This window comes from Amblyomma americanum, chromosome 4 (assembly GCF_052857255.1).
Source record: "Amblyomma americanum isolate KBUSLIRL-KWMA chromosome 4, ASM5285725v1, whole genome shotgun sequence".
NCBI lineage: Eukaryota > Metazoa > Arthropoda > Arachnida > Ixodida > Ixodidae > Amblyomma > Amblyomma americanum.
In genome coordinates this window covers 121,304,108-121,331,108 of record NC_135500.1, presented here as the reverse complement: position 1 = coordinate 121,331,108, position 27,001 = coordinate 121,304,108, and the positions used below count along the sequence as shown (strand labels likewise).

At 49.8% G+C, this 27,001-nt stretch overlaps 1 protein-coding gene across 1 annotated transcript; it reads right to left on the bottom strand.

Annotated features, from left to right (window-relative positions):
• Positions 1-954: 954 nt before the first annotated feature.
• LOC144128304 (heart- and neural crest derivatives-expressed protein 2-like) lies at positions 955-25,416 on the bottom strand. The gene is made up of 2 exons (XM_077661621.1): positions 23,257-25,416; positions 955-3,189 (listed from the first exon to the last, which is right to left on the bottom strand). Exons 1-2 carry the CDS (start codon positions 23,887-23,889, stop codon positions 3,100-3,102), a joined length of 723 nt encoding a protein of 240 aa, XP_077517747.1. The 5' UTR covers positions 23,890-25,416; the 3' UTR covers positions 955-3,099.
• Between the last annotated feature and the right edge of the window lie 1,585 nt (positions 25,417-27,001).

Below are 27,001 nucleotides of genomic sequence, written 5' to 3'. Positions count from 1 at the left end.
GTTAGAAATTATTTGTCTGCACCGGTTTAAGCAACAGTGAGAAGAACTAACCCGATGCACTTCGCTTCATGTCATGGTCGACCCCATCCACGTGCATCTTCAGTGATCGCTAAGGAGTGCCTACTCCGGCCCATCCGCCCTCGTAAGCTGAGCGCAGAGACTAATAATAATAATAATAATTGGTTTTTGGGGAAAGGAAATGGCGCAGTATCTGTCTCATATATCGTTGGACACCGGAACCGTGCCTTAAGGGAAGGGATAAAGGAGGGAATGAAAGAAGAAAGGAAGAAAGAGGTGCCATAGTGGAGGGCTCCGGAATAATTTCAACCACCTGGGGATCTTTAACGTGCACTGACATCGCACAGCACACGGGCGCCTTAGCGTTTTTCCTCCATAAAAACGCTGCCGCCGCGGTCGGGTTAATCCGAATGCGTTTTTCTGCAACATCCTTCTTGCATCCACGTGAATAATTTCACGAATAGGCCGTCGTGAGCTCATGCCAGATCTGGGTATCTCCTTACCACTAACTCTTCTAGATCAAAAATGTCATTTTCTAGCGGAGCATAACGCATAGTTCATTTAATAACTACAGCTACAAGGCACCAACTTTTCAGTATAACGTGTCCATTTAGCTGTCTTTTGGTTTTCGCTGGTTTAAAAACAGCGGAGAGTAAGCATTCGAACCCCTAAAAATAAGGAATCTGCTTTTGACACGCTTACGCAGTATCCGAATTCGCACATAACGAAAAACTAACAAAGTAAACAAAGGTGCGTGAGAAAGGAACTTTGCCTGTAAGGGTACCAACACATTTAGTGTGGACAATAGGTGACCCTTTCAACTCATTTTATAAAATATTCAGTGACTTGTGAAACGCATTAGAATTGATATAGTTTGTTTCGCTTGGCATTCGCGACATGACGTGCACATGTACACAAGAAGCAAAGCTCATGACATAGTTCCTGCTCTCTTTATTGTCGATTAAAACAAAAAATAGTAAAACATTGCACTTAAGTACGCTGCCAGATAAGTTTGGAACTAAATTACAACAGTCTGTGTAAAAGAAATTAGCAACGCATGCTATGAAGAGAGACAGAAAGCTTCCAAAGGAAGCATACATAGCAGTTGCCGCACCGAGAAACATAAATGCGAGACAGAACAAATTAACCAATATTTACAGGAGCAAACGTTATCACCGCCATATACTTCAGGTATTTGTAAATAGGCAGGAGGTCTCAGTTTTCATTTACCGACACCTCAGAAAGTTTATACGCTGGCGAAAATTCGTCTGCATTGCTTTGGTATACACATAACACTACTTAGGCAGCAGCGGCTTTTGCCGATGGAAGCGTGAGTATTGTTATCAGGCACTGGTCCATGCCTGTACGAACAGACCGCACACGTTTAAGCATGTGTGATGCGTCCTTACATCGGCGTAGTAAGTTACCATTTCTCAGACAAAATGAGTTGTATTCGCTTGTTCTATTCCTCACGTTTGCAGCCATAGACATGTTTCAGCGCGTGTAAGAAACAATCGGTTCACGGGGCTATGTGGCTGCGAACTTGATTCAAGCTGACGTAGGACGTTAGATCATGAGTAACGCAAAAGCTTGTTCACATATCTGTGTAAGCCACTTGCTGTTTTGTACACAACAAAACTAATTTAGATAGAAGTCATCTAAGGACTGTCTGCTGAACCCATGCCTCATTTTCACTCTCATAGGTTTAAGACTTGCTGTAGATAGCTTACACATTGTTATGCTTCTCTATCACATCATGGTAAACCTTTAGGCGCACATATTTAATGTAGCAGCTATGCACTTCTCCTTTTACGTATAGCTATATTGCTTCCGTATCGCTTCGGTTAGAAAAACAAAACCCGCTGCTTTTTCTTTGGTTTGATAGGTGGCCCGTACTCTAAGCGCACAATGCCCCGTCCTGAACATTCCAACTGTAAAGCACAGCTTTAAAAGGGTGGCTGCTGCAGGTGTGTCCGGGTTGCACTGACGCGTACACCATCTGGTCCGTGGAGCGTTCGGGCTTGTCTGGCTTCTGCTCGTCCCAAGCATTTTCCTTTTTCGTGCAGCACGTCGATTCGAGACAGCCGTCTTCGTGCTTGAGTGGGTGGCCCACACGGGGAAATAACACCTCTTTTCGCGTGCAGTTCTTCGCCGGCTAGAGCGACTTCGCGCAAATGCGTGTTTCTCTTCCGCTTGGTGACAGCTGTGCTGTCCGGTGCCTGGCCCCGTTTTTACACAGGTACTCACACTCCTCTCCCCCTGTCCTCTTCCAGTCCGCCTCTCTTTCGACGGGGATAGCCGCAGTTGCATACGCAGCGCCGAGTTTCACCTGACATGGTCACAGAATTTTAAGACACTTCACGCCTAGAACGCGTATGAGTGCAGTCTTCGCGGTCGGCTGCGCACGCTGGTTCAACGGAAAATGACCAGAGCAACCCAAGGAACTCCCGATATGCACACACAAAAAAAGAAAAGAAATGGATGGGGCTTTGGTAACATGGCTTTGGTATCAGCTATCACGATGTACCACGCCAGCGAAAAGCTGCGCGGGCGAAATTTACGATAACCAGGCCAGCTTGATGCGTCCTGGACTTGTGGCTTTCGATGCAGCCTGGCAGACATGTAGCGCTTCAGACTATGTACGTGAATGATCAGGACTGGCAATGCGCACTCGCCATCGACACACTGCCAAGATGCGTCCTTAACACACTTGACCGGGATAGAAGAGTTCCAATACGCGAGGTGATCACTGCGTTTGTTTCGGACGCTACGGATACGGCTCAGCGCGGGCAAGTCAGGCGCATCGTTACGCGTGCACGTGAAATCCTCTTTCTCACGTCCCTACCGACACCACGCCGCTCAAGGAAGGGACGAACTAACGACACAAGGCGTCGAATCGAAGGAGCCGTCGGTGTGCCGCACTTGGCCGGGCCAGTTAGCGTCCAGCATTGCAGAGATGCAGTGGCACAGGGTCCGAGAGATGACGCGCCGCGTGTTTTCCGCTCACACGTGGCACGACATCACCAGCAGCAGCAGCAGTGAGTGTGGCCGTGTCCCGCTGAAGCTCGAAGGCGGCGGGTCTCAGGCGTCGTGCTTGAGCTCCAGCGCCCAGACGTGCTGTGGCCAGCCTGTCCGCCCTTTACCCCTCTTCTCGGCCTGGATCACGTTCGCCTGCGGCAGGAGGACGGGGGAGAGAGAGAGATAAAACGGTTAAGGGGGTGCAAACAATAAATTTCGAAGACTAAAACGAAGGTTGTGATTTCTTTCGACAGCGTACAGGCATTGTGGTGGTGGTAGTGGTTTTATTAAAAATAATAGTAAAAAGGAAGGAAAAGATTTTTGCTAGCCCCGGCATCTGCCATCGATACTGAAGCACCTGAGCTGGGGCAGCGGAAATAAAGGACAGCAGGCAGAACGGAGAAATGAAATGAAAGAGGTGAGGGGACAGGAAAAGAGGGTAGGGGGAGAACTAATATGCACAAACTATTTACACAATAAGAAATGTGTCCAGGTTGTGCGCGGTATTAGTTCATTTTAGAGGAATTAAATCACACACGCGCACAGCACTGTGTAGGTTACAACTGGAGTGGGGCGTCCAGTTATTAATCGTTCAAGGTAGAACTCGCGGAGCGTTCGGTCACTGCGTGTAACTACCTGACGGAGAACAGACGGGACGTCAAGCCCGTGTGTTCAAGGAATGCACAGAGGCTCACCAAAGTTCGCTCACGAGTGCGCGCACTGCCCTGCGGCCACAATAGCGTCTTGATGGAGTCTGGTAGTTGTCCGGGGTAAATTTCAGTCTCAGCCATTAAGTGCAACGTAATTTAATAAGCGTCGCTGCATTAGGTGGCGAGAGCATTCGACATTTTCTTCAGCATGGGGATCGACATCCAGTGACCTGAAAAACGAGCACAATGTCTGTCAACAACCGGTAACGCGGAATCTGAGAACCTCGGTATGTAGCTAGACGGAGTGCGATGGAGGGACGAACAGACGAGGTGCTTTTTTCTTATCATTATTTATCGGTACGACTAACCCTAACTTGAGGGTCGTTACAAGGGAGGAGCACAATATAACGTAAGCAAATATGACACGTAATAGTGCCAATAAGTTAGACGCCCGCCACACAAAATGTCAATCGAGCATTCGAAATTCTGTACATCTGATGAACAACACCACCAGGCAAAACATTCCGGATTCCAATGATGTCAGGAAGAAAAAAATATCGGAAAGCATCAACACGTGCTTTATAAGACTTGACTGCTTTGCTGTGGTTTATTTTCAAGCAACGCTTTCCAGGGAACTGAGCACATATGCTCTTTTTTTTATCTTCAATTGCGTTTGGAGTGCCTGAAAAACACAACAACTTTAGTTTGATTTTTACTTTCGAGTTTCTAAGAATTAAAGCCCACAAGACCGTAGCGTTGCCATTACCGAGTAATATTTCTGTACTTTGAAATTCTCCTGGCTTCAGAGATTTCCGAGCACATGTGATCAGCGGCGATGCATTGAATCGAATGTTACATTATTCCGGGAAGTGATGGTAAAAAAAAAATGCTTGTGATTTCTCAGCTGTAGTTCCTGAGTTCGATTTAATGATTGCTACGTTAGTAGGGGTTTCGAAATTCAAACTCCAACGCACAAAAGCTTTCTGCCTTCATTCCTTAGAAGGCCATCGCGGGCATGGCGTGCCTCTGATGGCTCAGCGCGCTTTAGTAGCCCTGTCATAACTCACACACGCAGTGAATAAATCAGTCAATGGATGAGTGCCCAGTGTGGCGCCTATATTTAGCCCTGTATACCTATGCGTGAGACAGAGCAGCTGAGGTCACAGTCCCGCGTCCTTCGCCAAGCACGAGTCTGCTGCAGAGTGCCGGGACAGCTTTCCAAAGAGAATTTTCTGCACGCAGAGAGCAGCGCAGACACAAGAGACGAAGCAGGTTACGAACATAATTCCGTGCTTTTCTGCTTTTCCAACCAGAACGCTTTTCTGGTTAACATCCCTGCCTTCCCTATCCCTCTTTATCTCTCTCTTTTCTGCTTTTGTTTTTTTTTTCTTGTGTCATGTCTGCGACGCGATTCGGCGCAAATAATGCCTTGCACACACTTGCTAACTGCCCACACTGCCAGCATGAACGGCTCCTCATATATAGCTGACCTCGATTCATTAACATAAAAATTCTGTCTTAAGCACAGCGCGTAAGCAACGACAATTAGGCACGACGTATACAAATATCGAAAGCTCTCAGCTGGGCGAACAGAAAAACGCAACCTCTGAAAACTATCTAATAATAATAATAATTGTTTTTTTTTTTTGGGGGGGGGGAGGAAATGGCGCAGTATATGTCTCATATATCGGCGGACACCTGAACCGCGCCGTAAGGGAAGGGATAAAGGAGGGAGTGAAAGAAGAAAGGAAGAGAGAGGTGCCGTAGTGGAGGGCTCCGGAATAATTTCGACCACGTGGGGATCTTTAACGTGCACTCCCGACCGCAGCGGCTGCGTTTTTATGGAGGCAAGACGCTAAGGCGCCCGTGTGCTGTGCAAACTATCTGTCTGTTTTCAAGTTCACGATGGCGATATTCCTATATGATAGAAAAAAAAAACCGTCTCTAATGCAAGAGTCTGGTCCGTCAAAGTATTGGTCGGATTCGGTAAACGTTGAGTTGACGCCAACAGAGAGACAAGTAGTCTTACGGTTAATTAATCCCAAGTATGCAGGTAAACGCCACAAATAAAACACATACAAGCGCATTGCGTTTGTCCATGCTTGCGCCACGCTACCTTTAAACCCAATGATACGCGATTAGACCAATATGAACTAAGCTCCAAATTTTTGTGCCGCTTAATTTTGAACGAGACGGTGGTATGATCTTTCGACAGACTTCCTGACATGGGTCTAGATGAGGCTCTTCTATAGCTGCTCACATAATTGTATTGGAGGCACTTCTCCCCAAAGCTATGTCTAAAGAATGCCGTTCTAAACTTGCCAGGAGCGCTGTGAACTTTTAAGGCAAAAAAAAGGGAAATTATGCAGTTCGGATGCTCTCATTGCTTTTTACCATGTTCGTGTGTGCGGGGTCAGACATTTCTACATTGAGGTCCGTATTTTACACGGCGGTCACAGAAGGCCTCTTCTACGGTTTGTTGACGCTGGGCACTGTTCCCCTAGTAAGGGAAGCTGAAGGTAATGTTCGCATATCACCCTCCCCCCCCCCCCCCTCATCATCTCCTTTACGCCCCATATAGTCACAACAACTATAGAGATGATATAAATCCAATAGTCGAGGCACTCTGTACCTCAGTATTGTAGCGAAGTATTTCATACGAAAGACAACAGAACTAAAACAACAACAGACAAAAGCAGTGTACGCACGGAACAATGCAAATGAGACCACGCTAGAAAGGCCAGAACACAGCAGAGCGGAAAATTCTCGAGACGATGAATTCTGCACAGTATACCGAGTTGACCCTCATGCAACCCCACACATCATGATACATGGCGGACACAAAATACTGTGTTTGCAGCGGACATGTTGCCCGCGGTGCTGCCCATGTGGCATGCAATCCGCGGCCAGGAACACTGATTCGCTCCATCACCGCAACGCAAATAGACCCAAATGAGCAGCGAAGGCTTCGGGCTCTGCCAGGCACGTGATACATATGACGCCTCGTCTTCCCTGTCTCGATGACCCGTCCTCCAACCTGCGTCTTTACACACGCGTCGCTGTCTGCCCACTTGAGCTGCGCGCACCCGCCGATAGTGCCGCCCCGAATAGAAGCCGCAGTCATCTGGTTTGTGTCCGACGACCCACTTAACCCGCGATCGAGCCTGGCAGCCAGGCAGACATGCGCTGTGCGTCTTTCTGGTCCGGACGCAGCGTGCTTGCACCGGCGTGCACACACTGTGCGAGATGGGCCGGACACATTCTGGCGTCCCATTGAGGCCTCCGGCAGGACGGTATAGCGGGGGCAGGCCATGTGGCGCCGTCGATGATGGGCCGATCGTTAGCTCCGACCGCTGTGACAGAGCATTGTCCGTGCAAGCGCTTCTCCATTTACAAGCAGGTATAGGGTCATCGTCCATTCTGTGCTCTTTTATCTTCCTGTCATCATTGCATCCTTAGGTATACTGGTAGAATACGATAAGGTGAAGTCACGCTCTCCGAGCTGACCTGGTTACCTCGGTGCATACGGCCGGATTTTTTTCTCGCGCTCTTCCTTCGAAGGAGTGTTACCGGGTTAATGAAGAACTGTAGACGTTTGAAATCATCACCGTTTCGTAGTCCGTGCACTCCTCAGTAGTTCTGAGTTGCATGAGTGGCACAGCTGCGTAGATACCTGTTTTTTTTTATGTTCTAAACGGTTAACATTTTCACAAAGACGTGTGGCCTTTGTTAGATACATAAACAGTGGTAACAGACTATCGCGATTGAGCGTGCAACTTTTGAGCGGTGGGAGGCGCTGCTCACCAGCGATAAGCTGGAGGACCAATGGGCCCTCATACGTACAACAGGTCCGCAGGGCAGATCAAGCCAGTGGAGCCCTGGAATGAGGGCCCCACCCACAAGCTCGCCCAACTCCCCTTCAATTTTAAAAAAAGTTTTTTCCTCCTCCTTCCTCCTCTGCTCCCTACGCAACAGTGCGTTGTCCTCTTTTCGCCAACAGGCAATGACTTTTCACCCCTGCAGATTGCACAAAGCGCGCAGCGTTTCTCATTTAATCCCCTGTCCCGCCGTTCTGCGATTTTTTTCCGAAACGACTTCTCAGACTGCCAAGGGCGAATAAATAAGAAGGGAAGGATACAACGTACAGACTTCGTCATACTTCTACACGAACACGAGCTCCACATCGTTTAGTGCTCCTTCCTGGGTGATATCTCAAGTATGCTATTGTTTTTCGTGAATCTGAACAGATTGGTTCCCGCTAAAAGATCCATAAAGCAGGTCTTCATATAAATAATTTCTATGAAAAGTAAATTGGCTGAAAACAGTGATTAAAGTCGGCTTGCTGCTTGTGCGATTGAAGGCCCCTTAAAGCCATAGTGCGACACCTGCACATACTCTTTATTTTCCGCCGTGTGTTCTTTTTTCTTTTACATCAATACTCCTGCGGCCTTTTAACAGCTTCCTGGCGAATAGGTACAGCACGAGAAAGACAGGCCACAGTGAGAGACATTGTGCCGTCTCTGGCGCTGTATCACTTCGATATATGTTACGCCAACTATACAGCCTTAAGTGCACCGCCTTAGTGAGTATCATCCTCCACGAGCGCTTTCACATCTCCCTCTCTATCCCTAGATGGCAAGGGCTATAGGGAAGGATAGCTAGGACCGCGTCTAAAAGTGTCATGAGGCATCGCCAGCTTCATTCTAATACATATTACGCTGCAGATGCGAAAACAGTGAAAGACCGCACTGTACCCTCTACCTTGGCAGTAGCGTGTAGTTGAATTTCCCTCTCACATTTTATCTTACGACTCACAAATTTCCATCACTCACGGACGATACAGCAGTTTATTTATTTACTCTTACTTAATCTGTCCCTAAAGAAGCGCTCTCGTAGAGTAACCGATAGCATATCTGAAGTTCGCGCATTAACCGCGCGCACACACCAGAGACCGCACCGAGACGCCTCCCCACGTACAACGGGGGCGCCCCGCGCAGACCCTCGGTCGCCCGTTGAGTTATCCGCGCAGCGATAAAACGAAGCGGCAGCCAGCCCCGCTCGCTCTCGCGTTCTTACCCGATTGTTTTTTTCGTCCCTCGGTGTTCGGGGCGTGCGTCTGCATCAGCGAGAGCGCTAGATAGATCCCGCCGCCAGGCCACCGCGAAGCCTGCAAACGGCCCCAGCTCCGTCGGGCCGTCGTCGGGAGCTTATTAGATTATCCCGTAATGGGAAATACCAGGCGGCCTCCGCCATTGTTGTTGCCGCCGCTAGAGGCAAGGGGAGAATCGAAAGAGGGAACGGGGAAGGAGGGGTAAACCGGTCGACCAGGGCCACGTGACCAGGGCGGTCCTTCCCTCCCATGCGTGCCCGCCACGCAGGCACCGTTACGGGCATGGTTACGGGAAAGCCTCCGCACGAAGTCGTTGAATGGGGAAGAATGAAAGGAGTGGGAGGTGTGCCAATACCGCCTAGAGTGTTGGATATATATGTCGCCGGCTGTGCTGTCCCTGAGGACGCATGCGATAAGGCGTTCACGACAAAATCAAACGAGGAGTGCAGTGCGACCGCAAGCTTATAGAGAGGGCAATAGAGCGTTAATACCTTATCGTGTAGAGGATCTCTTCAACACAATTAGTAAATTGGGGCTGCGGATGTCCCTGCCGCGACTGGACTGTGAGTGAATGGCGCGTGCGCGGCTTGGTGGCGAGCGCCTGTTTTTGACGCCGCGAGCAAGGGTCCACGGACGGCACACGAACGATTATCCGCGGGAATCGAGATTTCTCGCGTGACACGGCGCTCCCGCCGTGACGTGATTTTTATCGCAGTGTATCGAAAGTGCACGTTGCCTCCGTAATTCAGTTTTACGCGGTCTTGTGGATGCGGTGGAGCAGTTGACGTTAAGTGACGTATACAAATTGCTGCTGGGAGAAGGGGATGAGAAGGATGGAAAGAAAGTTTTCGGCAAGCACCGCAAAGTCGTGTGGGATCGAATAACATCCTGCGAGCGCCTGACACTTATTTCTGGTCACGAGTATTAAACTCTGCATGTTCCCACATTGCAAGAAGCTCAGAGTACGCGACTTACTCTACTGGCAGGTAAGGAATTGTGCAGCTCATCGTGTACTATTGTTACTGCCGTGCAATTTTCCCAGGACTTGACGTTTATAGCGCATTATAAAGCGCCTGTAAGTATAGGCTAAAGAAAGCTGCTATATTGACGTAGCGCTACCGTGGCATGGATCTATGCAACGAACAGGTAAACAGAATATGTGTCGCATACACAGAACTCAAGAAAGAAGCGGCGAGCACCTATCAAAGGGAGGCCCTGTAGCCAATAGCGTCGACCGATGGCCATTGCTTCGAGGTTAATTCCTTTTCATGGAAGCACCTGCCAGCCACCTGCGATGCAACGCTGGGAGGTTAACCCGACATCACGATAATCCGTCGACGCCATTGGCTGGAAGGCCTCCTTTCACTGCATATGACACTTCGTGTGTGCGACTACAGTGGGATCTGTAATCGATAAATAGGCAATGCAATCACAATACGTTGTCTACTTTCCGAATACTTTAAATCAATTAAGTGTTAATCATTTAACATTCAAGCTATGTCTTTGTTTTCAGTCACTCGCAGCAAATCTGCGAGCGTTTAATAAAAGAAAAATGCTTTTTTTATGTAGTACGACTGAACACAGGAAATCGTGCATGCAATCGTATATTGAAGCAATGCGGATTGATTTCACTACCCGTGATTCTTTAACCTGCCCCGAATTCTCACCACATGGGTCGCAATGCGGCCGCCGCGGCCGGAAATTTTATGCGTTCAGCAAACTTGATCACTCAACTTTCCGGATTTGTGAGAATCTTACGGCTCCAATCTTTTCTTCTCTAACGTTCTGAGAACATTAAGCAACAATATCTAAAAGCAAAAGGCGAAATTGATATTCATACGTTCGCTTATCCCGAGCTAGAAACCTCAGAACAATATTTTCCTGTAGCTGCAAGACTCCACAGGGCGGTGAGCCTTGTGACGCCGAGCTTTTCGTGAGAAAACCCGTAATATTTTCCTTCCCTCGTTTCCGTTTTGTTTTTGGCCAGCAGAAACAGTGCATGAGTCGGTGTATACAAGCACGTGCTGTCTACTGCAACCACGAGCACACACTGCAGTATGCACCCAAGCCGCGACACGACGCGGATGACGCACGAACTGGAATATCTTGTACACATGCCCATGCAGACGCTGCCCAGGAAGGCAGCCCCACACGGCGTGGCGGAAACGCAGAAGCAGCAGCAGCGTGTATACGCGAGTATTTTCGCCCGCAGGAATGCCTCTTGTTATGGCAGGACCGCCGCGATGGAGACAATCCAGAGCACCGGCCGAGCTCCGCGCAACGTCGTCACGGGGGCTTCCCGCGGAGAAGGGCAAGGCAAGGAAGGCGCGCGACAGTGTACTGCAGAGGCCACGCGATCGAAAAATGAATGAATGAATGAATGAATGAATGAATGAATGAATGAATGAATGAATGAATGAGCACGGAATGCTTATCGGTGGAGGAAGAGAAATAGGGCGAGCTGGTCGGGAGTTGGTGACGATTCAAGCAAAAGACCCGTTTATACAGTGGCCTTCGTATGTTGGTCTGTTCGAGCTATAGTCAGTCTTCCCACTTAATCGTACACTCAAAGCAGAAAGGATTAAAAAGGGGTTAAACTGTCCTCTAACAAACACCCGTTTTTGCCACGCACAATAACAGATTGGAATCAGCTAATTAAACCATTGTCCCATGAGTTTTAACAAATTAGAGCTATAATAATAATTGGTTTTTGGAGGGAAAGGAAATGGCGCAGTATCTGTCTCATATATCTTTGGACACCTGAACCGCGCCGTAAGGGAAGAGATAAAGGAGGGAGTGAAAGAAGAAAGGAAGAGAGAGGTGCCGTAGTGGAGGGTTTCCGGAATAATTTCGACCACCTGGGGATCTTTAACGTGCACTGACATCGCACAGCACACGGGCGCCTTAGCGTTTTTCCTCCATAAAAACGCAGCCGCCGCGGTCGGGTTCGAAACCGGGAACTCCGGATTAGTAGTCGAGCGACCTAACCACTGAGCCACCGCGGCGGGGCTAAAATTATAGCTATATTCTGTTCTTTTTTTTTTTCGAACAAGGCAATCAAACCACAAAGAACGCAGCACTTAAATTATAGCTATATTGTGTTCTTTTTTTTAAGTGCTGCGTTCTTTGTGGTTTGATTGCCTTGTTCGCCCACCCTGCTTGGACTCAGTGTCGGCAGTATTTTGTAAATAAATAAAATAAATAAAATAAATAAAAGGGAGTGCTCTAGAGGACAGCTTACTCCCTTTTTACTCCCATTTAGGTGTATTAATGTTTAGAGTGTACCCCCATTCAAATACGCCAACATGGGAATAAAAAAGGAGTACGGTGTCCTTTAGCGTGCTCCCTGCTATCAGAGGGTGTTCGCTAGAGGAGACAGCACGCTCTCTTTCTACTCCTTTCTGTTTAGCGTGCAACTTGAGAGAGCGAAGGTACAGAAGATGCGAGCAGGGAGCAGGACATTGTGGTGCATGCAGATTCCAGAAATGGCATGAAATAACTAGAATTGGCACAAAGAAATAATCTGAGAAGAACGATGATTACCTTCGACTGCCAACGCAAGGACAGGAAACAGACACAGAAGGGTCCAAATGGGGTGTGTGTGAATTAACTAGGACCCATAATGGGTGCCCAACGCGGTACTATGCGCAGAATATGGAGGTGCTGTAATAAGGTGGATCCGAGAAGGGAACGGATGGGGAAAGCTAAGGAGCAAGTGGGCGGGTGGGGAGGAAGGGTGAGTGTTGTCGCGTGGACCACGGATTTCCTGGAGGTGAGCGCACGGCTGGCTGAGGCAATGGTCGAACCGCAAATGAATGCAGCCTCTGAGGAGGAAGTGAATAAAGGAGTTTGCGGCAAAAGGAAAACACAAGACCGCACGTCGGCGCTCGTGAGCACATATTCTGCTTTAACCGAAGAAGATAACTTTACCGAAGAGGTGATGGCGATGAATGACAACCTGTTTGGAGTAAGATGGTTCAGTGTAGTATAGGAAATCTGTGTAGACTTAACGGACAGTCGCAGCCTAACGGTAGAAACAGTAGAGTCCAGGAAATAAAAATTTCCCGTTTAACCAAAAGAGGAAGCAATGAAACCCTTACAAGCAATGCAGAGGCGAAGAGCGCTAGATGAGGATCAAGTGACTGCAGAACAGATGGAGGACGGCGGAGGTGCTTTGCTATAGGAAACTGTGCAACGTTTCTTGACCTCAGGTTTACAAAAGCATGAAAGAATGGTAACATCACATTAATCGATTAGAAAAATAATGTCAAAAGACGAAAAATTGCGGACCAATTATCTCACTTGCCGCTGCCGCAAGGTATTTCCAAAGGTAACTGCTAAAAGGATCAGAACAAACTTCAATCAACCATGGCAATAGAGTGGTTTGCGGAAAGGCTATACTCGGCAATAAACGACATATTCATCCCATTAGACAAGTTTAGTTTAATTTATGGGTGTTTAACGTCCCGAAAAGACTCAGGCTATGAGAGACGCCGTAGTGAAGGGCTCCGGAAATTTCTACCACCTAGGGTTCTTTAACGTTCTCTGACATCGCACAGTACACGGGCCTCTAGAATTTCGCCTCCATCGAAATTCGACCGCCGCGGCCGGGATCGAACCCGCGTCTTTAGAACCAGCAGTCAAGCGCCGTAACCACTCAGCCACCGCGGCGGCTCCGTTAGTCAAGTGATAAATGTTAAGATCGTAAAGAGCCCCCATAAAGAGCCTCCATAAATTACGAAACAAAATTTTTCAGCTGAAAAGTCAATAATCATGGCGGCATTGCCAGGGATAGGGTGCCACAGGTGGCACATAGGACAAGGCCGATTGGATATCATGGCGGGGGCCTTTGTCTATATGCAGAGCACGTAGATGATCTGATGATGATGACAACTGCATGCCTAACGGAGTCACTGCGTGCGCGGGTCGTCAGCTCGGTATACTGGAGTATACTCTACCGCCCAGCAAGGTAGAGCAATTCCAAGGAAATAAAGGGAAATCCATGGAGACAAAGAAATGGCAGCTTCGAAGGGCACCACACTTTAGCGGCCATGCCAGTCACAACTCTGTAACCACACGTGCACATCAGGATCGGCCCATCTTACGCAGAAGAAGAGGAGCCGGAAAGCGGACCTGCTGTTAAATGTCTGACGGAAGAGGAAAGACGGGCTTCCTAGAACCGGTACACTCTATAGCATCGCCACACGCCATCAGCTTGGCTTTGGAAGACACGAGGGAGTGAGGACGTTGACACGATCGAAGACGGAGACGAATCGTCAGGAAGCGACGGACACGTTGTCATTAGTGACAGTGTGACGAATGACGTTGCTGATAAGCGCAGCGACTTGAGCAACGCTTCCAGTAAATGAACAGTGAAGCCCACACACACAAAATGATAACTGCATGCAAGGACAAGCTGCACTGATAAAACTATTTCTGCGTACAAAAAAAAAAAAACTGCGTCGTTATTGCGTGGTTCGTACAGAGTCGAAGTCTGTACGTAGCGCACATAACGGAAGTTCGCGTTCGCCCCTAAACGCTCCGGGTTAGCAGCGAAGAGGACTCCTCCGCTCCGGCTCATCTCGCCGATGTTGTCACGCGGTCTCGGCCCGCTGAGGAGCACGGGGCGTCGTCGTGACTGAAAAATGGATTCGAGCGCCAACGGCGCATCGCCTTCGAGGGAATCAAGGCTGCGCCGATGAAGAAGCGCCGTCGGGCTGGCGCCAGCCACTTTCAATGGGGGCCCCTTGTTGGCGTGCGATGGAAGGGCGCGCTTTATCTCTGCTCCTCTGCCGCCGCCGCCGGGGAACGCGCGGGCTCCGGTTACGCCTGCCTCGGCTATCGTAGGCCGCTCGGACAGCGCGGCGCATCGGGAGGCCCTGTGACGAACGCCGAGATGCGCGGCGCGGCGACGCTGCCCGCGACGTGTTTAAAGCAATGCCAACGGCAGCTTGCTGCGGCCGAGCTAATCTGCACACTTCGAAGACTCGCGATCGAGACGCTACAGTCTGTCGGTGAAGTTTTAACTCGAGGGTTTCCTTTCCGCAAAGCGCAGCGTCTGGGTGCGCAGAGTACGTGATTTACGATCCAGGCTGCAGTCGCTGTAACGTCTCGCTACGATTAGGCGCGGCCAGTTCTCGAGAAGGACGAGTTCGCATTCGCCGACTTTCTCCGCATTTCTCCCGTCGGCCCTCCGTCGCTTTCACCGCAGTTTATTTCTATTTTTTTCTTCTTTAGAACCTTAAACAGCAGCGCGCCTGCAGTGTCATGCGTGAACGATGCCATACTGGTACAAAAACGCTCATTCCACACCGGTCCTCAATGCATACAAAGCCCCTGGTCCTGTCCTGGGAAGTCAGTTTACATAGACTTCAGGCCAGATTTCGGGATTGATGCTGTCCAAACAGCTCCCAGGTCAATATGTCTTGTCACGCTATAGACCCCCCCCCCCCCCCCCCCCAGGTTTTGCATACCGTACCGTTGCATACCGTAGCGCAAGCTCTCTGAACTGGCTTGCAACAGTTCAAAGAGCAGGTACCTCAACATCTGCGTGTATACAAGATGGAAAGGTCTACAGATAGTAATTGTGCATGTCCTCTGCCGTAGGATCTTACGTGTTAGGAAGAAGAGCGATCTTAAGTTCAAGGAACACCATGCAGGAGAGCGGCAGAAGTCTCACTGAACGGGCTCGGCGACTGATCCGGTCATCCCGGGAAGTTCCCAAAAGCACTGCACGTCTGGCTCCGTGTGCGACCCCTTGAAATCCGCGCAGATTCTTGCAACGTCTTCTAAGCTAACCTCCAGTCGTACAACCAGCGAATCACTTGGTTTTAAATGGTCACCTTGTCTTCAGTCGAACGCCTGTTAGTTTCCGCCTCAGCTGTGACGTATACAAACAACGCGACTTTCGGGGTTTCCAGCTTGATTTTAACGCATGCCGACCTAAACGCTCATTTAATAACTTAGTTAGCATGCCAAGCATTTAACTGACCTGTTTCACTAGAGACGAAGTCACTTCGGCGAAGTGACGGAACGCCGATTAAAGTATTTGTTGGTTAATGTTAGGAGAATGAAAAGGGCTAGTCTAAGGAACGTATTTTACAGATTAAAGCATTTAGAATTGTTGAAACAAGGCCACTGACTATCCTAGCGGCGCCTTTTCCATCTCAGTATAGCCAGGAGACAGGTGTGCCGCGACCATGAGAACAATGGAACACGAAATAAAATATGCATACGCAAGGACGCGGTGATTCGATAACGCACACCGGGGCCGACGCGGGCTTTGTTTTCAAAGCGAACTGAGAGGCGACACGTATGCCAACCACCGTGGGATCCCCACCGTCACAGGAGACGCGTAGTTTTGAGCAACACAAGAACGGGCTCCCGCACAGCACATCGCGCGCCGTGGGAGCACGTCCTTGCCGAGAGTGACCGTGACAACAAAACGCTTAAAGTTTTAAAGAGAGCTCTCTAACGAAAAGGTGTGCCGGTCATGGTGCGCGCATAACGCATTTCCGGACCTGCATGACTATTGTATACTACTGCATGACTACGACGCTCGCGTTTAGACGCGTCGTTTTATTAAACAGCGAGGTGATGTAAGGTGATCTATCCGCACCTGCAGACGCCAACACTTGGCAGAGGGGAAAGTGCTCTTCATTGCACGGGAGAGTCAGCGGTCTAAATGAGCGATCTGACGCTGCTCGCTCAAGGTTGTAGACAGCGGATCTGTGTCGGTTGATCAGTTGATTCATTTAATTTCATTACCTTAAAGGCCCCAAAAGAGTGGTGTTACATAAGGGGTGGCAACAATTGAAAGCACAGATTCACAATAACAGGAAAGTTTTTACAAAGGCTCTGCAGACTGAGGACAATAGCGCTCGCTACAAACGTGATCCCATATCGTTCGTCTCTCGCGCAAAAAAAAAAAAAAAAAAAATTCGTGACAGAGCAATTGTGGGTACATAGTTGCAGAGCTTACAGTTACGAAAACAAATAAAGGTGAGGCAGAAGAAGTATTGAGGGCGAGATATTTTTCTGAGCATGTGAAGATGTAACGTGCTTACAGCAGAAGACGACGAGCGCAAAATATTCAAGGGCGTGAAGTATGGCGCCAATTAATATCGTTAATATTGTTATTTTCTGGCCCATCCCCCACCGTGGGTATGTGCCATCTTATTCGAGGCAACAACAACAACAGCAACTAGGCGCAACAATACCTAGTTCTTGAATCCCCGGAGGCCTAATATTAGGTCTCTGTTGCCGTCGTCTTTTTAAAAGGGGTAATACTGAGGTACACTGAATGGACATTCGAGAGGACGCAAGTCGAGACAGCTCGGTTGACACGAATTTTGAAGCGGTATGCATTTCCCTAGGTGAAAGCGACGACAGACATTGCTACGAAAAGGAAAAGGAAGAAGCAATGAAAAGAAGGGTGGGAGAGGAGGTCGCAGCGTAGTCGGCTCTGCCATGTTTGCTCTGCAATCGGATACACGTGTTTCAGCGCCTCACGCGTGCGCCCGCGAGGCCCGCCGATTCATGTCGCTGCCTCGCTGACAAACCGGCGTCGCTAAAGTGACGTTTCGGCCCGACCCCTGTGGCAGCATCTTTTCGGACAGAGACACCCCCAGGGTGCGCTCCCGTCGGGGCCTAGCGGGCCGACAAGTGTCGTGTAGTGGTCCCGATGGACGCACCATGCACCGAGACACGCTTGGACGCAGTGACAGCTTTTCCCCCCTCTCTCGCTCTCTCCCCAGGCGGGAACAAGCGCGGAGGATTCACGGCGCGGTGTATTCAGTGTAAATAAGGCGGCTGCGCGACGCAGCTGCACGCGGTGCCCCGCGGAGCCGACAAAAGGCACCGCAACGCCTTCGGGCTTGTCGCGTATTTGCTGACGTCTGTGGCTTTTTTTTGTTTTTATGGGGGTTTAACGTCCCAAAGCGACTCAGGCTATGAGAGACGCTGTAGTGAAGGGCTCCGGAAGTTTCGACCACCTGGGGTTCTTTTACGTGCACTGACATCGCACAGCACACGGGCCTCTAGAATTTCGCCTCCATGGAAATTCGACCGCCGCGGCCGGGATCGAACCCGCGTCTTTCGGGCCGGCAGCCGAGCGCCATAACCACTCAGCCACCGCGGCGGCCTCTGACGACTGTGGGGAAGGCAGTCTGGTACGGGAGGCTGTAACGCCTGCCGGAGATACTTCACTGCGGAGACGTCTCATTCGGTGATTGTGTAGCGATGGCTTGCGAAAAGTCATGGTGGTATAAATTTCTAAATGCTTAGTTTCTATGGGGCTCAACCTTGGCCGTTTCATGATGAATATCCTCTGCCTGATCTCGTTTGAGGCGTCCAGAACAAGAGAATGCTTCCGACGTGGGAACCAAGACGAAGAAGCTTCTGGCGACAAGCCGGACGCGTTAGAGTGAGTTGAAGTTTGTTCCCGCAATGATTCGCCGCGGTTGAGGTATTTCGTGCGGCACTTTCTTGCGAAGTATACACACATTCAGCGGCAAGGCGGGGCAGATGCTATATACAGCTCTGGCGAGAGCTGTATCCATAGGACGCTACCCGAAGCCAACGCGAAATTCGGTCTGTGATTCGTGCTTCGCGCTGCACTTACCCTCTTATAAGAAGCGTAGCTCTTCCCCGAGATCAGATGACCACCACGTGAACGCAAACTGTGCCTCACGCATCGTGCAATCTCTATTTATTATTGGTGGAAGGTGCGGTCGTGAGACACCACAAAACGCTTCGAAACGCCTCTCAGATGCTATGTGCAAGCGTAAGCGTAGTCAATTTCTTTTTTCCTTGCTCCCCTTCGTGCACACCCAACCATCTCCGTCATCTATTGGCATCTCCTGGAGGCCCTGTAATTGCTGACCCTTTGGTTGACTCTTGCTAAAGGCCAAAAATTTAGATGCGTAGCATCAGCTTTCGTCAGCGCGGAGCGACACGAAAGCCCTGTTTATGTATTCAAACAAGAGACACACAAACAAGAGCGACATTCAAACAAGAGCGACACGAAAGCACTGTTTATGTATCCAAACTAGAGACTTGGATTAGACATTCCCTGTTTGGACCTGCACCAAACACTGGCCAATCCCCCACCGTGGGTATGTGCCATCATCTTTTCAGGCAACAACAACAACACGCATGAGTGTCCGCCTGTAAACACATGTGGACGTTATTTGTTTTTATCGAACACATATGACCTCTGGCTACGGTCACGCTCTGTTGACACGATGAACTCAACTTTCCTACCCACTCTTTTTTCTTTCTCCCTTTGTTCCACCCCCCACGTTAGGGTTTACGCAACCAGACATTTTCCGGTTAACCTTCCTATCTCTCCCTTCCCTCGCTATCCGAGAAACTCGCGTAAACCGCAGAATTCAATTCCAATTATTTTATTTATTTTATTTATTTCATAATACTGCAGGCCACTGCTTGGCCCAAGCAGGAGTGAACATATAATGTTACATAACCAAAAGAATAAAGTTATTCAATATTAGCAGCACACGGAAACCAAAAGAATAAAACCAAAAGAATAAACTTATACAATGTTAGCAGCGCACGGATACCAAAAGAATAAACCAAACGAATAAACTTATACAATATCAGCAGCACACGTATACAAAACATACATATAATCAATATTAGCAGGTAAATAGACGATTTAACGCATCAGAAAAATTTTGCGAGGAAAAAACAGATTCCGGTAACGAATTCCAATTACTCTTAGCCCCTGCTAGGCTATCCTTATAACAAGCTTCATACAGCAGCCTCATTGCCCTAATTGTCCTTCCTCATGCGCCCATTTTACCCTTTTATTGGTCCTCTCAGAAGATATAAAGACAACATAAAAGAGAGAGAGACAGAGAGAGCCCGCACAAGCAACGCTATGCCCGGCTTAACGCCGATTCAAGATAAATGAAAATGAGCTAAATTATCAAAAGAAAATAAAACAATTTAAAAGGAAAAGCAGCGCACTTAAAAACAAAACTAGAAACAAGTGGGAAACCTAAGACACAGCACTGTTAAAGGTACAGACGACAACCTACAGCGAGTCCTGGTCCGGCTCGCAATCGTTCTATGCGTCTAATTAAGAAGGCCAAAAAAAAGTGATTTTTTTCTCCTTCTCTTTCGCAGAGCCTCTGGGAGATATCGCAGTGGCAACTAATCCATTTCCTTCCTTGTTTCTTTCAGGAACAAAAGCTCGTGCTCTGAGAAGCTACGCGCAACCTTTACTTGAAAGCTAGAGATACTGCTCTTCGGCATATCGTCCCTGCTGAAGACCTCAGCTCGAAAACTATGGATACCAACAGAGTCCACCCAAAAGATTTTGCTAGCCACTCAAACTCCGACCATTCTTTCCCACATGGACCAAAGGCTGAATCCAAAGCGTGAAACGTTCAGCGCTGCTGCTTTCGTGTTCCTGCCCGAGAGAGAGGCAGCCATGGCCACAGCGTGCATTGACCAAGACTCTAGCTTTCGCAGAAGGAGGCGAGACAGCGGAACGGACGAAGCGGACACCACGTGCAACAACTCAATTACAGCCGACGTGGTCGAACAAAAGCCGGGATCCCGACAGGGGGGAGAGACGCTGCCCTCGAGACGGCGTCGCGAGAGAGGCTGCAGGGACACGGGGACAGAATGGGGGCGCCACATCCCGAGGCGTTCTTAGAACCAGCAGAGCCTAGCTGCAGCTGGCTCTTCGTGAGCCCAGCGTGGACTGAAGTTACAACCGCATTCTCCGAGGTCTGAAAGCGGACGGGTGGTTCGTTTTCGAGCTAGAACACAAAACACGAAAGGTGTGTGTGTGTGTGTGTGTGTGTGTGTGTGTGTGTGTGTGTGTGTGTGTGTGTGTGTGTGTGTGTGTGTGTGTGTGTGTGTGTGTGACATTCCCATGTCGTGTGTGTGTGTGCGCGTGCGCGTGCGTGCGTGCGTGCATGCGTGTACAGTGCACACATTTTTACCAATAACTGTCTTCACATTTCATGTTTTAGCTGTGTTCCTGTGCTCTTCCTCCTGTAGCACTTGTCTCATACACTTGTCATTGGAAGCTAGAAGATGCCACGAAGGACTTGGGTCATACATGGTAATTTAAGGAAATGCAGACTAATTACAGCAAAAATATCAGTAAGACATTTAGAACGCGTTGGTAATCAGCCAATATTCACCGATATGCTTGGACAGGATATCGGCCTGGCCACATAAACCAATTCCGAAAGCGGCGCTTTGTAGCTATTGTAGCATTAGTTTAAAAAGTCCGTCAAGAATAAAATGAAACACCGCCTATAACAGTAGAGGACATAGAAAAACAAAACTTAATGACAGCAGAGGCCGAAAGGTTAGCACGAGGTACAGTGCTCCTGCTGATATGTAGAATATGCAGCCAACTAAAGGGAAACGGTGCTGCCGTTAAGCCTCATGCCTTCGACCTGTAGGCTATTTTTGGTCAAGCGATTCTCGGACTGCCACGCACACAAGCAGCTCTTCATCCTAGAAATGTGTCTTGCTGGAGCTTGCCTCGCGAAGTAACAAGCCACGGACAGGACCCACGACAATATGTCTGCCAGACGCGGTTATCCTAAGTTTCAATGTGCCGAAATTTCACATGTTTAAATTATGTGTTGTAAGTTGTGACGAGCTTAGAATCGGGAACCAAAGTAATTCGGATGTTCTGTCGCGTTTTCTTCGCAGCTCACAATTAAGAAGCACGAGGAATTTTAATTCGTGCATTGTTGACTTCCATGAGTTTCACCGTAATAATTCCACTAGCTGCTACCATATCATCCGTGCAAAAAGTGTAATTCCACATTTGAACCGCCGCGGTGGCTCAGTGGTTAGGGCGCTCGGCTACTGATCCGGAGTTCCCGGGTTCAAACCCGACCGCGGCGGCTGCGTTTTTATGGAGGCAAAACGCGAAGGCGCCCGTGAGCTGTGCGATGTCAGTGCACGTTATAGATCCCCAGGTGGTCGAAATTATTCCGGAGCCCTCCACTACGGCAACCCTTTCTTCTTTCACTCCCTCCTTTATCCATTCCCTTACGGCGCGGTTCAGGTGTCCGCCGATATATGAGACAGATACTGCGCCGTTTCCTTCCCCCGCCCCCCCCCCCAAAAAAAAACAATTATAATTATATCTTATCGGCATGCGAATAGATCCGGTTACCGACAAATGCTCCATCAAAGACAAGACCGCTTGTGGCGGCTTCATAAGTCATGGTGGCTCTGCAATCAAATGAATATCCAGCTTGCGGTTTGGAAAGCCACCTTCCAGGTTAAACTGAATTCACGAATACGGCTTAGCACTGCCGCTGTGCGCATGAGCGAGTTTACTCCCCTTCCTCCGACACCCTCAACGACATATTCAAGCACAGTGCTTGAGGACATGCAATGCACATGCACTCACCAAACATTAAAATAACACGTGAACCATGACAACATGAAATCCCTGGCGACCTAAAATCGACTCACCGCCGTGACCACACGCAGTGCGCTTGTCATTTACCTGACAGTTCAAATGGAACTGTAACTTTGTTCGAGGACCGGGTGGCGAGGGGAGGGTGGGCGTTTTCAAACAGAGCATTCGTGTACACCTAGGCATTTGCGCCAGGAAGTGTATTTGTACCAATCAGCCAAACATGAAGTCATCATTCAAATATGTTGTGACGCCAGTTGTGTAGCCTCTACACCGCTGCTACAATTCAATTACACAGAGAGATATATAAAGAGAGTAACTGTTCAGGAAATACAGCAGTTTTTTTTTTCTCTCACGGCTTGAATTCGACGACTCGGACCTGAGCCGCTTCAGTGGTCTGTAATCGTTCGCGGCCGATAACATAATGCTCTCCCTCAGCGCACCAAAAGCCACGGATATAGAAATTTCTGTGAACTGACACCCACATGCAGTATTCATGAACTGGCTATCCCCGTCAGGTGGATTGCCACTCTCGCTCGCCAGTGACTCGCTATTCCTCAGGTATTTAACAGTGTCCATTTTCTGCACTTGTATAGGTATATGTAGTAACTTATTCTGGTCAAAAGGTATTTATAGAGGTCTAAGGCCGGGATAACATAAAGCTTCTATCCCTATTCACTTCTTCAATGGAATCCTGTTTATTTAAAAAAAATATAGTATGAAATTTTCCCCGGCTTGTAGCTGAGAAAGTGCCGTCATGCAGCGTCAACAGCTGCAGTGTATATAGGGTGCGTTACTTTATACACTTCAGATCTTTCTATAAAAATACTACATTAGCTAGAGACACCCTCGTGACTGCGAATTATCAGACCAGGTAGGTACCCTCGTCAAACATATTTCATCGGATGAATTATCTTATTACCGTAGTTAACTTTCTACACTTTCTGTTCTAATTGATCTGTTCCGAACGAAATCAAATAGGCCCGCATACACGGATGTACCTCGCGCTTTCGCTACAAAGAAGAGGGCACACTTACCAGTTCCTTGCGGCGCACGTCGTCGGGGGATCCGAGCGGCGTGAGTTGCGGCTGTGGGTGCTGCTGCTGCTGCTGCTGCTGCTGCTGCTGTTGATGTTGCTGTTGCTGCTGCTGCTGCTGTTGGTGCAGGGTGAGCGCGGCGTGGGCCGCCTGCAGGTCTGCCTTGAAGCACGCCTGGTGGGCCGCGTTGGGCGGTCCCTGCAGCAGGTCCATGAGGTAGGCGATGTACGAGGTGGCCAGCCGCAGCGTCTTGATCTTGGACAGCTTGGTGTCGGCCGGCACGTTGGGGATGCACTCGCGCAGCTCGGCGAAGGCGTTGTTGATGCTCTGCGTGCGGCGTCGCTCCTTGCGGTTGGCGGTCACCCGCCGCTTGACCCCGCGCGCCGGCGGGGCGCTGGGCGGGTGAGGCGAGGCCCAGGGCTCGTCCGAGCCCGGCCTCGCGGGTCCGCCGGCCGAGTACGAGCACGCCGGCACGCCGCCACTGCCGCTCAAGTCGCCGGCCGCCGCCTGGTCCCCGAGAAGCCAGCCCAGGTACTCGGCTCCCGGAGGACCGCCCGCGTAGTACGCGCCGTACAGAGACTCCGGCGCTGCGAAGGCCGCGGCCGACGGAGGGAAGCCGCCCACCAGGCTCATGTCTCCGGATGGACAGACCTTCGCAGTACGCAATGGGCGGTGCTCTACGGCGATCTCGTTGCGTAAGGACCGTCGCTTGAACGTCCTTCTACCTCCGCAGTCTTGGCCCTTGGCTTCCGTAGACGAATACGCGCAGTCTTTGGCTGTGTTGCTGCGCACTTACTAGCACGAAGGCGCGACTCACGATTTCTTGGACTGGACTTGAGATGGCTACGCCTGATGCACTTTGGTTGCTTTTATATCGGCTGGCGGAAGGCGTGTGGCTTTGCGGGCTTCGTAAGTGGGTGAACAGAGAACTATAGCTGCGGTTTCACACGTAACTCAGTCGGTGGTCGTAAATTCCTCTTAGGTTTTCTAGCGTTACGACTGTATGAAAGACTACAATACACCCTTGGTCTGCCCTCGAAGGAATTGTTAGCAGGCGTCACAAAGCACACACACCACCGGCAGGATTCCGTAATGTTTCGTGATGAAGAAAGTGAGGCCTCCCTGCTGGACTGTCATGTCGCAGTCCGTCGAAGACAGATCAATGGGTGCATTTGTAGCGCGGTTACTTTTAAGAACAGAAAAACGGAACGATGGCTCGCCAAATTGATGGGCTGCGAACACTCCAGTTCTGAACCGTTCTTCCCAGTATTTTTCGCTAATCCCGCGGTTTTGCTTGTGATGATCACGGCTGTTTATGAGAGTGTTCCACGCAAAAATTTAAAAAATAAATATAGGACGGACCTCGTTTTTTATCCGGTTTTCAAACTGTTGCCTTCAAAAAATAATCAGTCTCGAGTTGCCGCCACCTTAACGCGCACTTCTACGAACGGTCCTCAATCTAAAAGCCGTGCACACTAGCGTCTGGAAGAGCGATCTCCTCGGCCGCAGCTGTGGGTAGGGAGCCTCCGACGCACGGGGCCCATTCGGGGTCCCTCTCTACGGCAAAAGAAAAAAGCCGCGCGGAGTTCTTTTTCGAGGCGTTTTGTTCTTCGGTTTTCACACACCAGGCTGCAAAGAGTAGCGTGATCTTTCGCTTCCAGTGTACGCCTCGGGCCCTGCCCGCGCACTACCATCAAGGACACCCTCCAGGCAGAAACGGCTTCGGCCAGTCACGCATTGATCACAGTCCATGTGCCTGGGAACCACAATATTCAAATGACGCCGTTTGATCAGTCTGCGCTTAACAGTCTTCTGCGGCCAAGACACTTCTCTTCCGGTCAGGGTGGTCAGCGATGATTCCACAAAGTTCAAAAGTCTCCAACAAGCTTTCGTTTACAGCACACAGGCTTCCGCGAGTCGCATTTCACGGGACGACTGCGCCGAACTACTGCACATGCACTCGCCTTGAACGGTACTCTCGAGGGAAGTCCATGGCTCTTGCGCGTTCGTCATCAGGTAGTGGCCACCGGTGGTGCTGTCTTGCACGCTCCGGACTCCACCGGAGTAGATAAGGAGGTCGGGTGAGGCAGCTTAAGTTTGGCGTCGTTGACGTGGCCGGGCAGTCCGGTGCTCGGGCATCGCATGGCCGGACTGCGCCTCGTCTGCGCCGGTCCGCCATGCGCCCCGCGGAGGGCTCAGAGGCGGGCAGCGGCCTGGCCCCGCCCGCGCCCCGCTCTCCCTCGCGAGGACGCCCCCCACCGCTGCGGGCGCAGCGCCGGAGCACCCCGACGCGCACCACCGATGGGTGCCTTTGCACCTTTATGATAATACGCGCGCCGACTCCTTTCAATTGTTTTCTTTCTCTGCGTGCCATGCTTGTTACTGGCGTAATGTCTTTCCCCGTCGTGCTTCCCAGGCCGGAGTCATTAGGGCGCAAATGGCCGGGAGGCGTACTACGTGCCCTATGCGGTGGTCTCTGCGCTCCGACTGCCGCTTGGCGGGACGAAATACTCTTCTGAGCTCTTCCTATAAGCTCTGCTGAACCGAAATGAGTTCTCCCCCTTGTCCAACGCTCAAAGGAATGCCGTTACTGTGCGCCAAAAAAATAAAAGGAACGCAGTCGTCAGCCGAGTAGTTCTGAGATCTCTTTTCCACGACGAGATCGCAAGATCTAACAGAGAGATTTGGCATGGTAGGGGTGAGGTGTGGACACCGCGCATGCGCAGGAGGCGTCCAGTAATCCGGCATGCGTCCACGCTGGAACGTCTTCACTATGTTTTAAATCTTTCGATTTTTGCCGCTTAGATCCTCGCCGCCTTAGTGAAGCCAAGATACAGGGTCCTTGGACTGAACCCTCATCGCAGAGGACAGCTGTGATGTTGCTTCAAATAAATCTTGAAAGACTCAGGATTGATTTCAAGGCTGTAAACTTTCAGAGTGTGTCCAGTGTACCCTGCTAGTTACGGACACGCGAAAAATTAATCTACCTTCCTCTCTCCCCTTTCTATCTTTCCCTTCGTCCCCCTTCTCACGTGTAGGGTAGCATACTGGGCGTCGCCTGGTTAACCTCCCTGTTTTTCCATTCATAATTCACTCCCCCTCTCTCTATTTTTGCTTTGGTACGTAGAAAAAATCCACAACAATAATAATAATAATAATTGGTTTTTGGGGAAACGAAATGGCGCAGTATCTGTCTCATATATCACCGGACACCTGTACCGCGCCGTAAGGGAAGGGATAAAAGAGGGTGTGAAAGAAGAAAGGAAGAGACAAGTGCCGTAGTGGAGGGCTCCGGAATAATTTCGACCACCTGGGGATCTTTAACGTGCACTGACATCGCACAGCACACGGGCGCCTTAGCGTTTCTCCTCCATAAAAACGCAGCCGCCGCGGTCGGGTTCGAACCCGGGAACTCTGGATCAGTAGTCGAGCGCCCTAACCACTGAGCCACCGCGGCGGGTAACAACAACAATCGACCTAACCTTTTGTCCGCTTGTTTGTCCGCAAAGCAATGGCGCTGAAATTCACTGGGAAAGGAGGCGTCCTTTAACAGCTGTATTTTTTTTTTGCAGTACCTCGATAAACTACGTAATGATACATCCATCCTGTGAAGGAGAAATGATGACGAGCCTTCCAAACTGTTATGAACCAGCGCCGCCATAACTAATATGCTCGCATGAGCGCGGAAGCTCAGGTGCACATTTCTTCCACAACGCTAAATCGTAGGGCTCATTGCGCTCTGATC

What these genes read in the sequence shown, in the direction of transcription:
- LOC144128304 (XM_077661621.1), bottom strand. Translation starts at nt 23,889, where the DNA reads ATGAGCCTGGTGGGCGGCTTCCCTCCGTCGGCCGCGGCCTTCGCAGCG. An exon ending in ACGTGCGCCGCAAGGAACTG is followed by an intron (nt 3,190 to 23,256) that starts GTAAGTGTGCCC and finishes CTCCTGCCGCAG; the next exon opens with GCGAACGTGATCCAGGCCGA.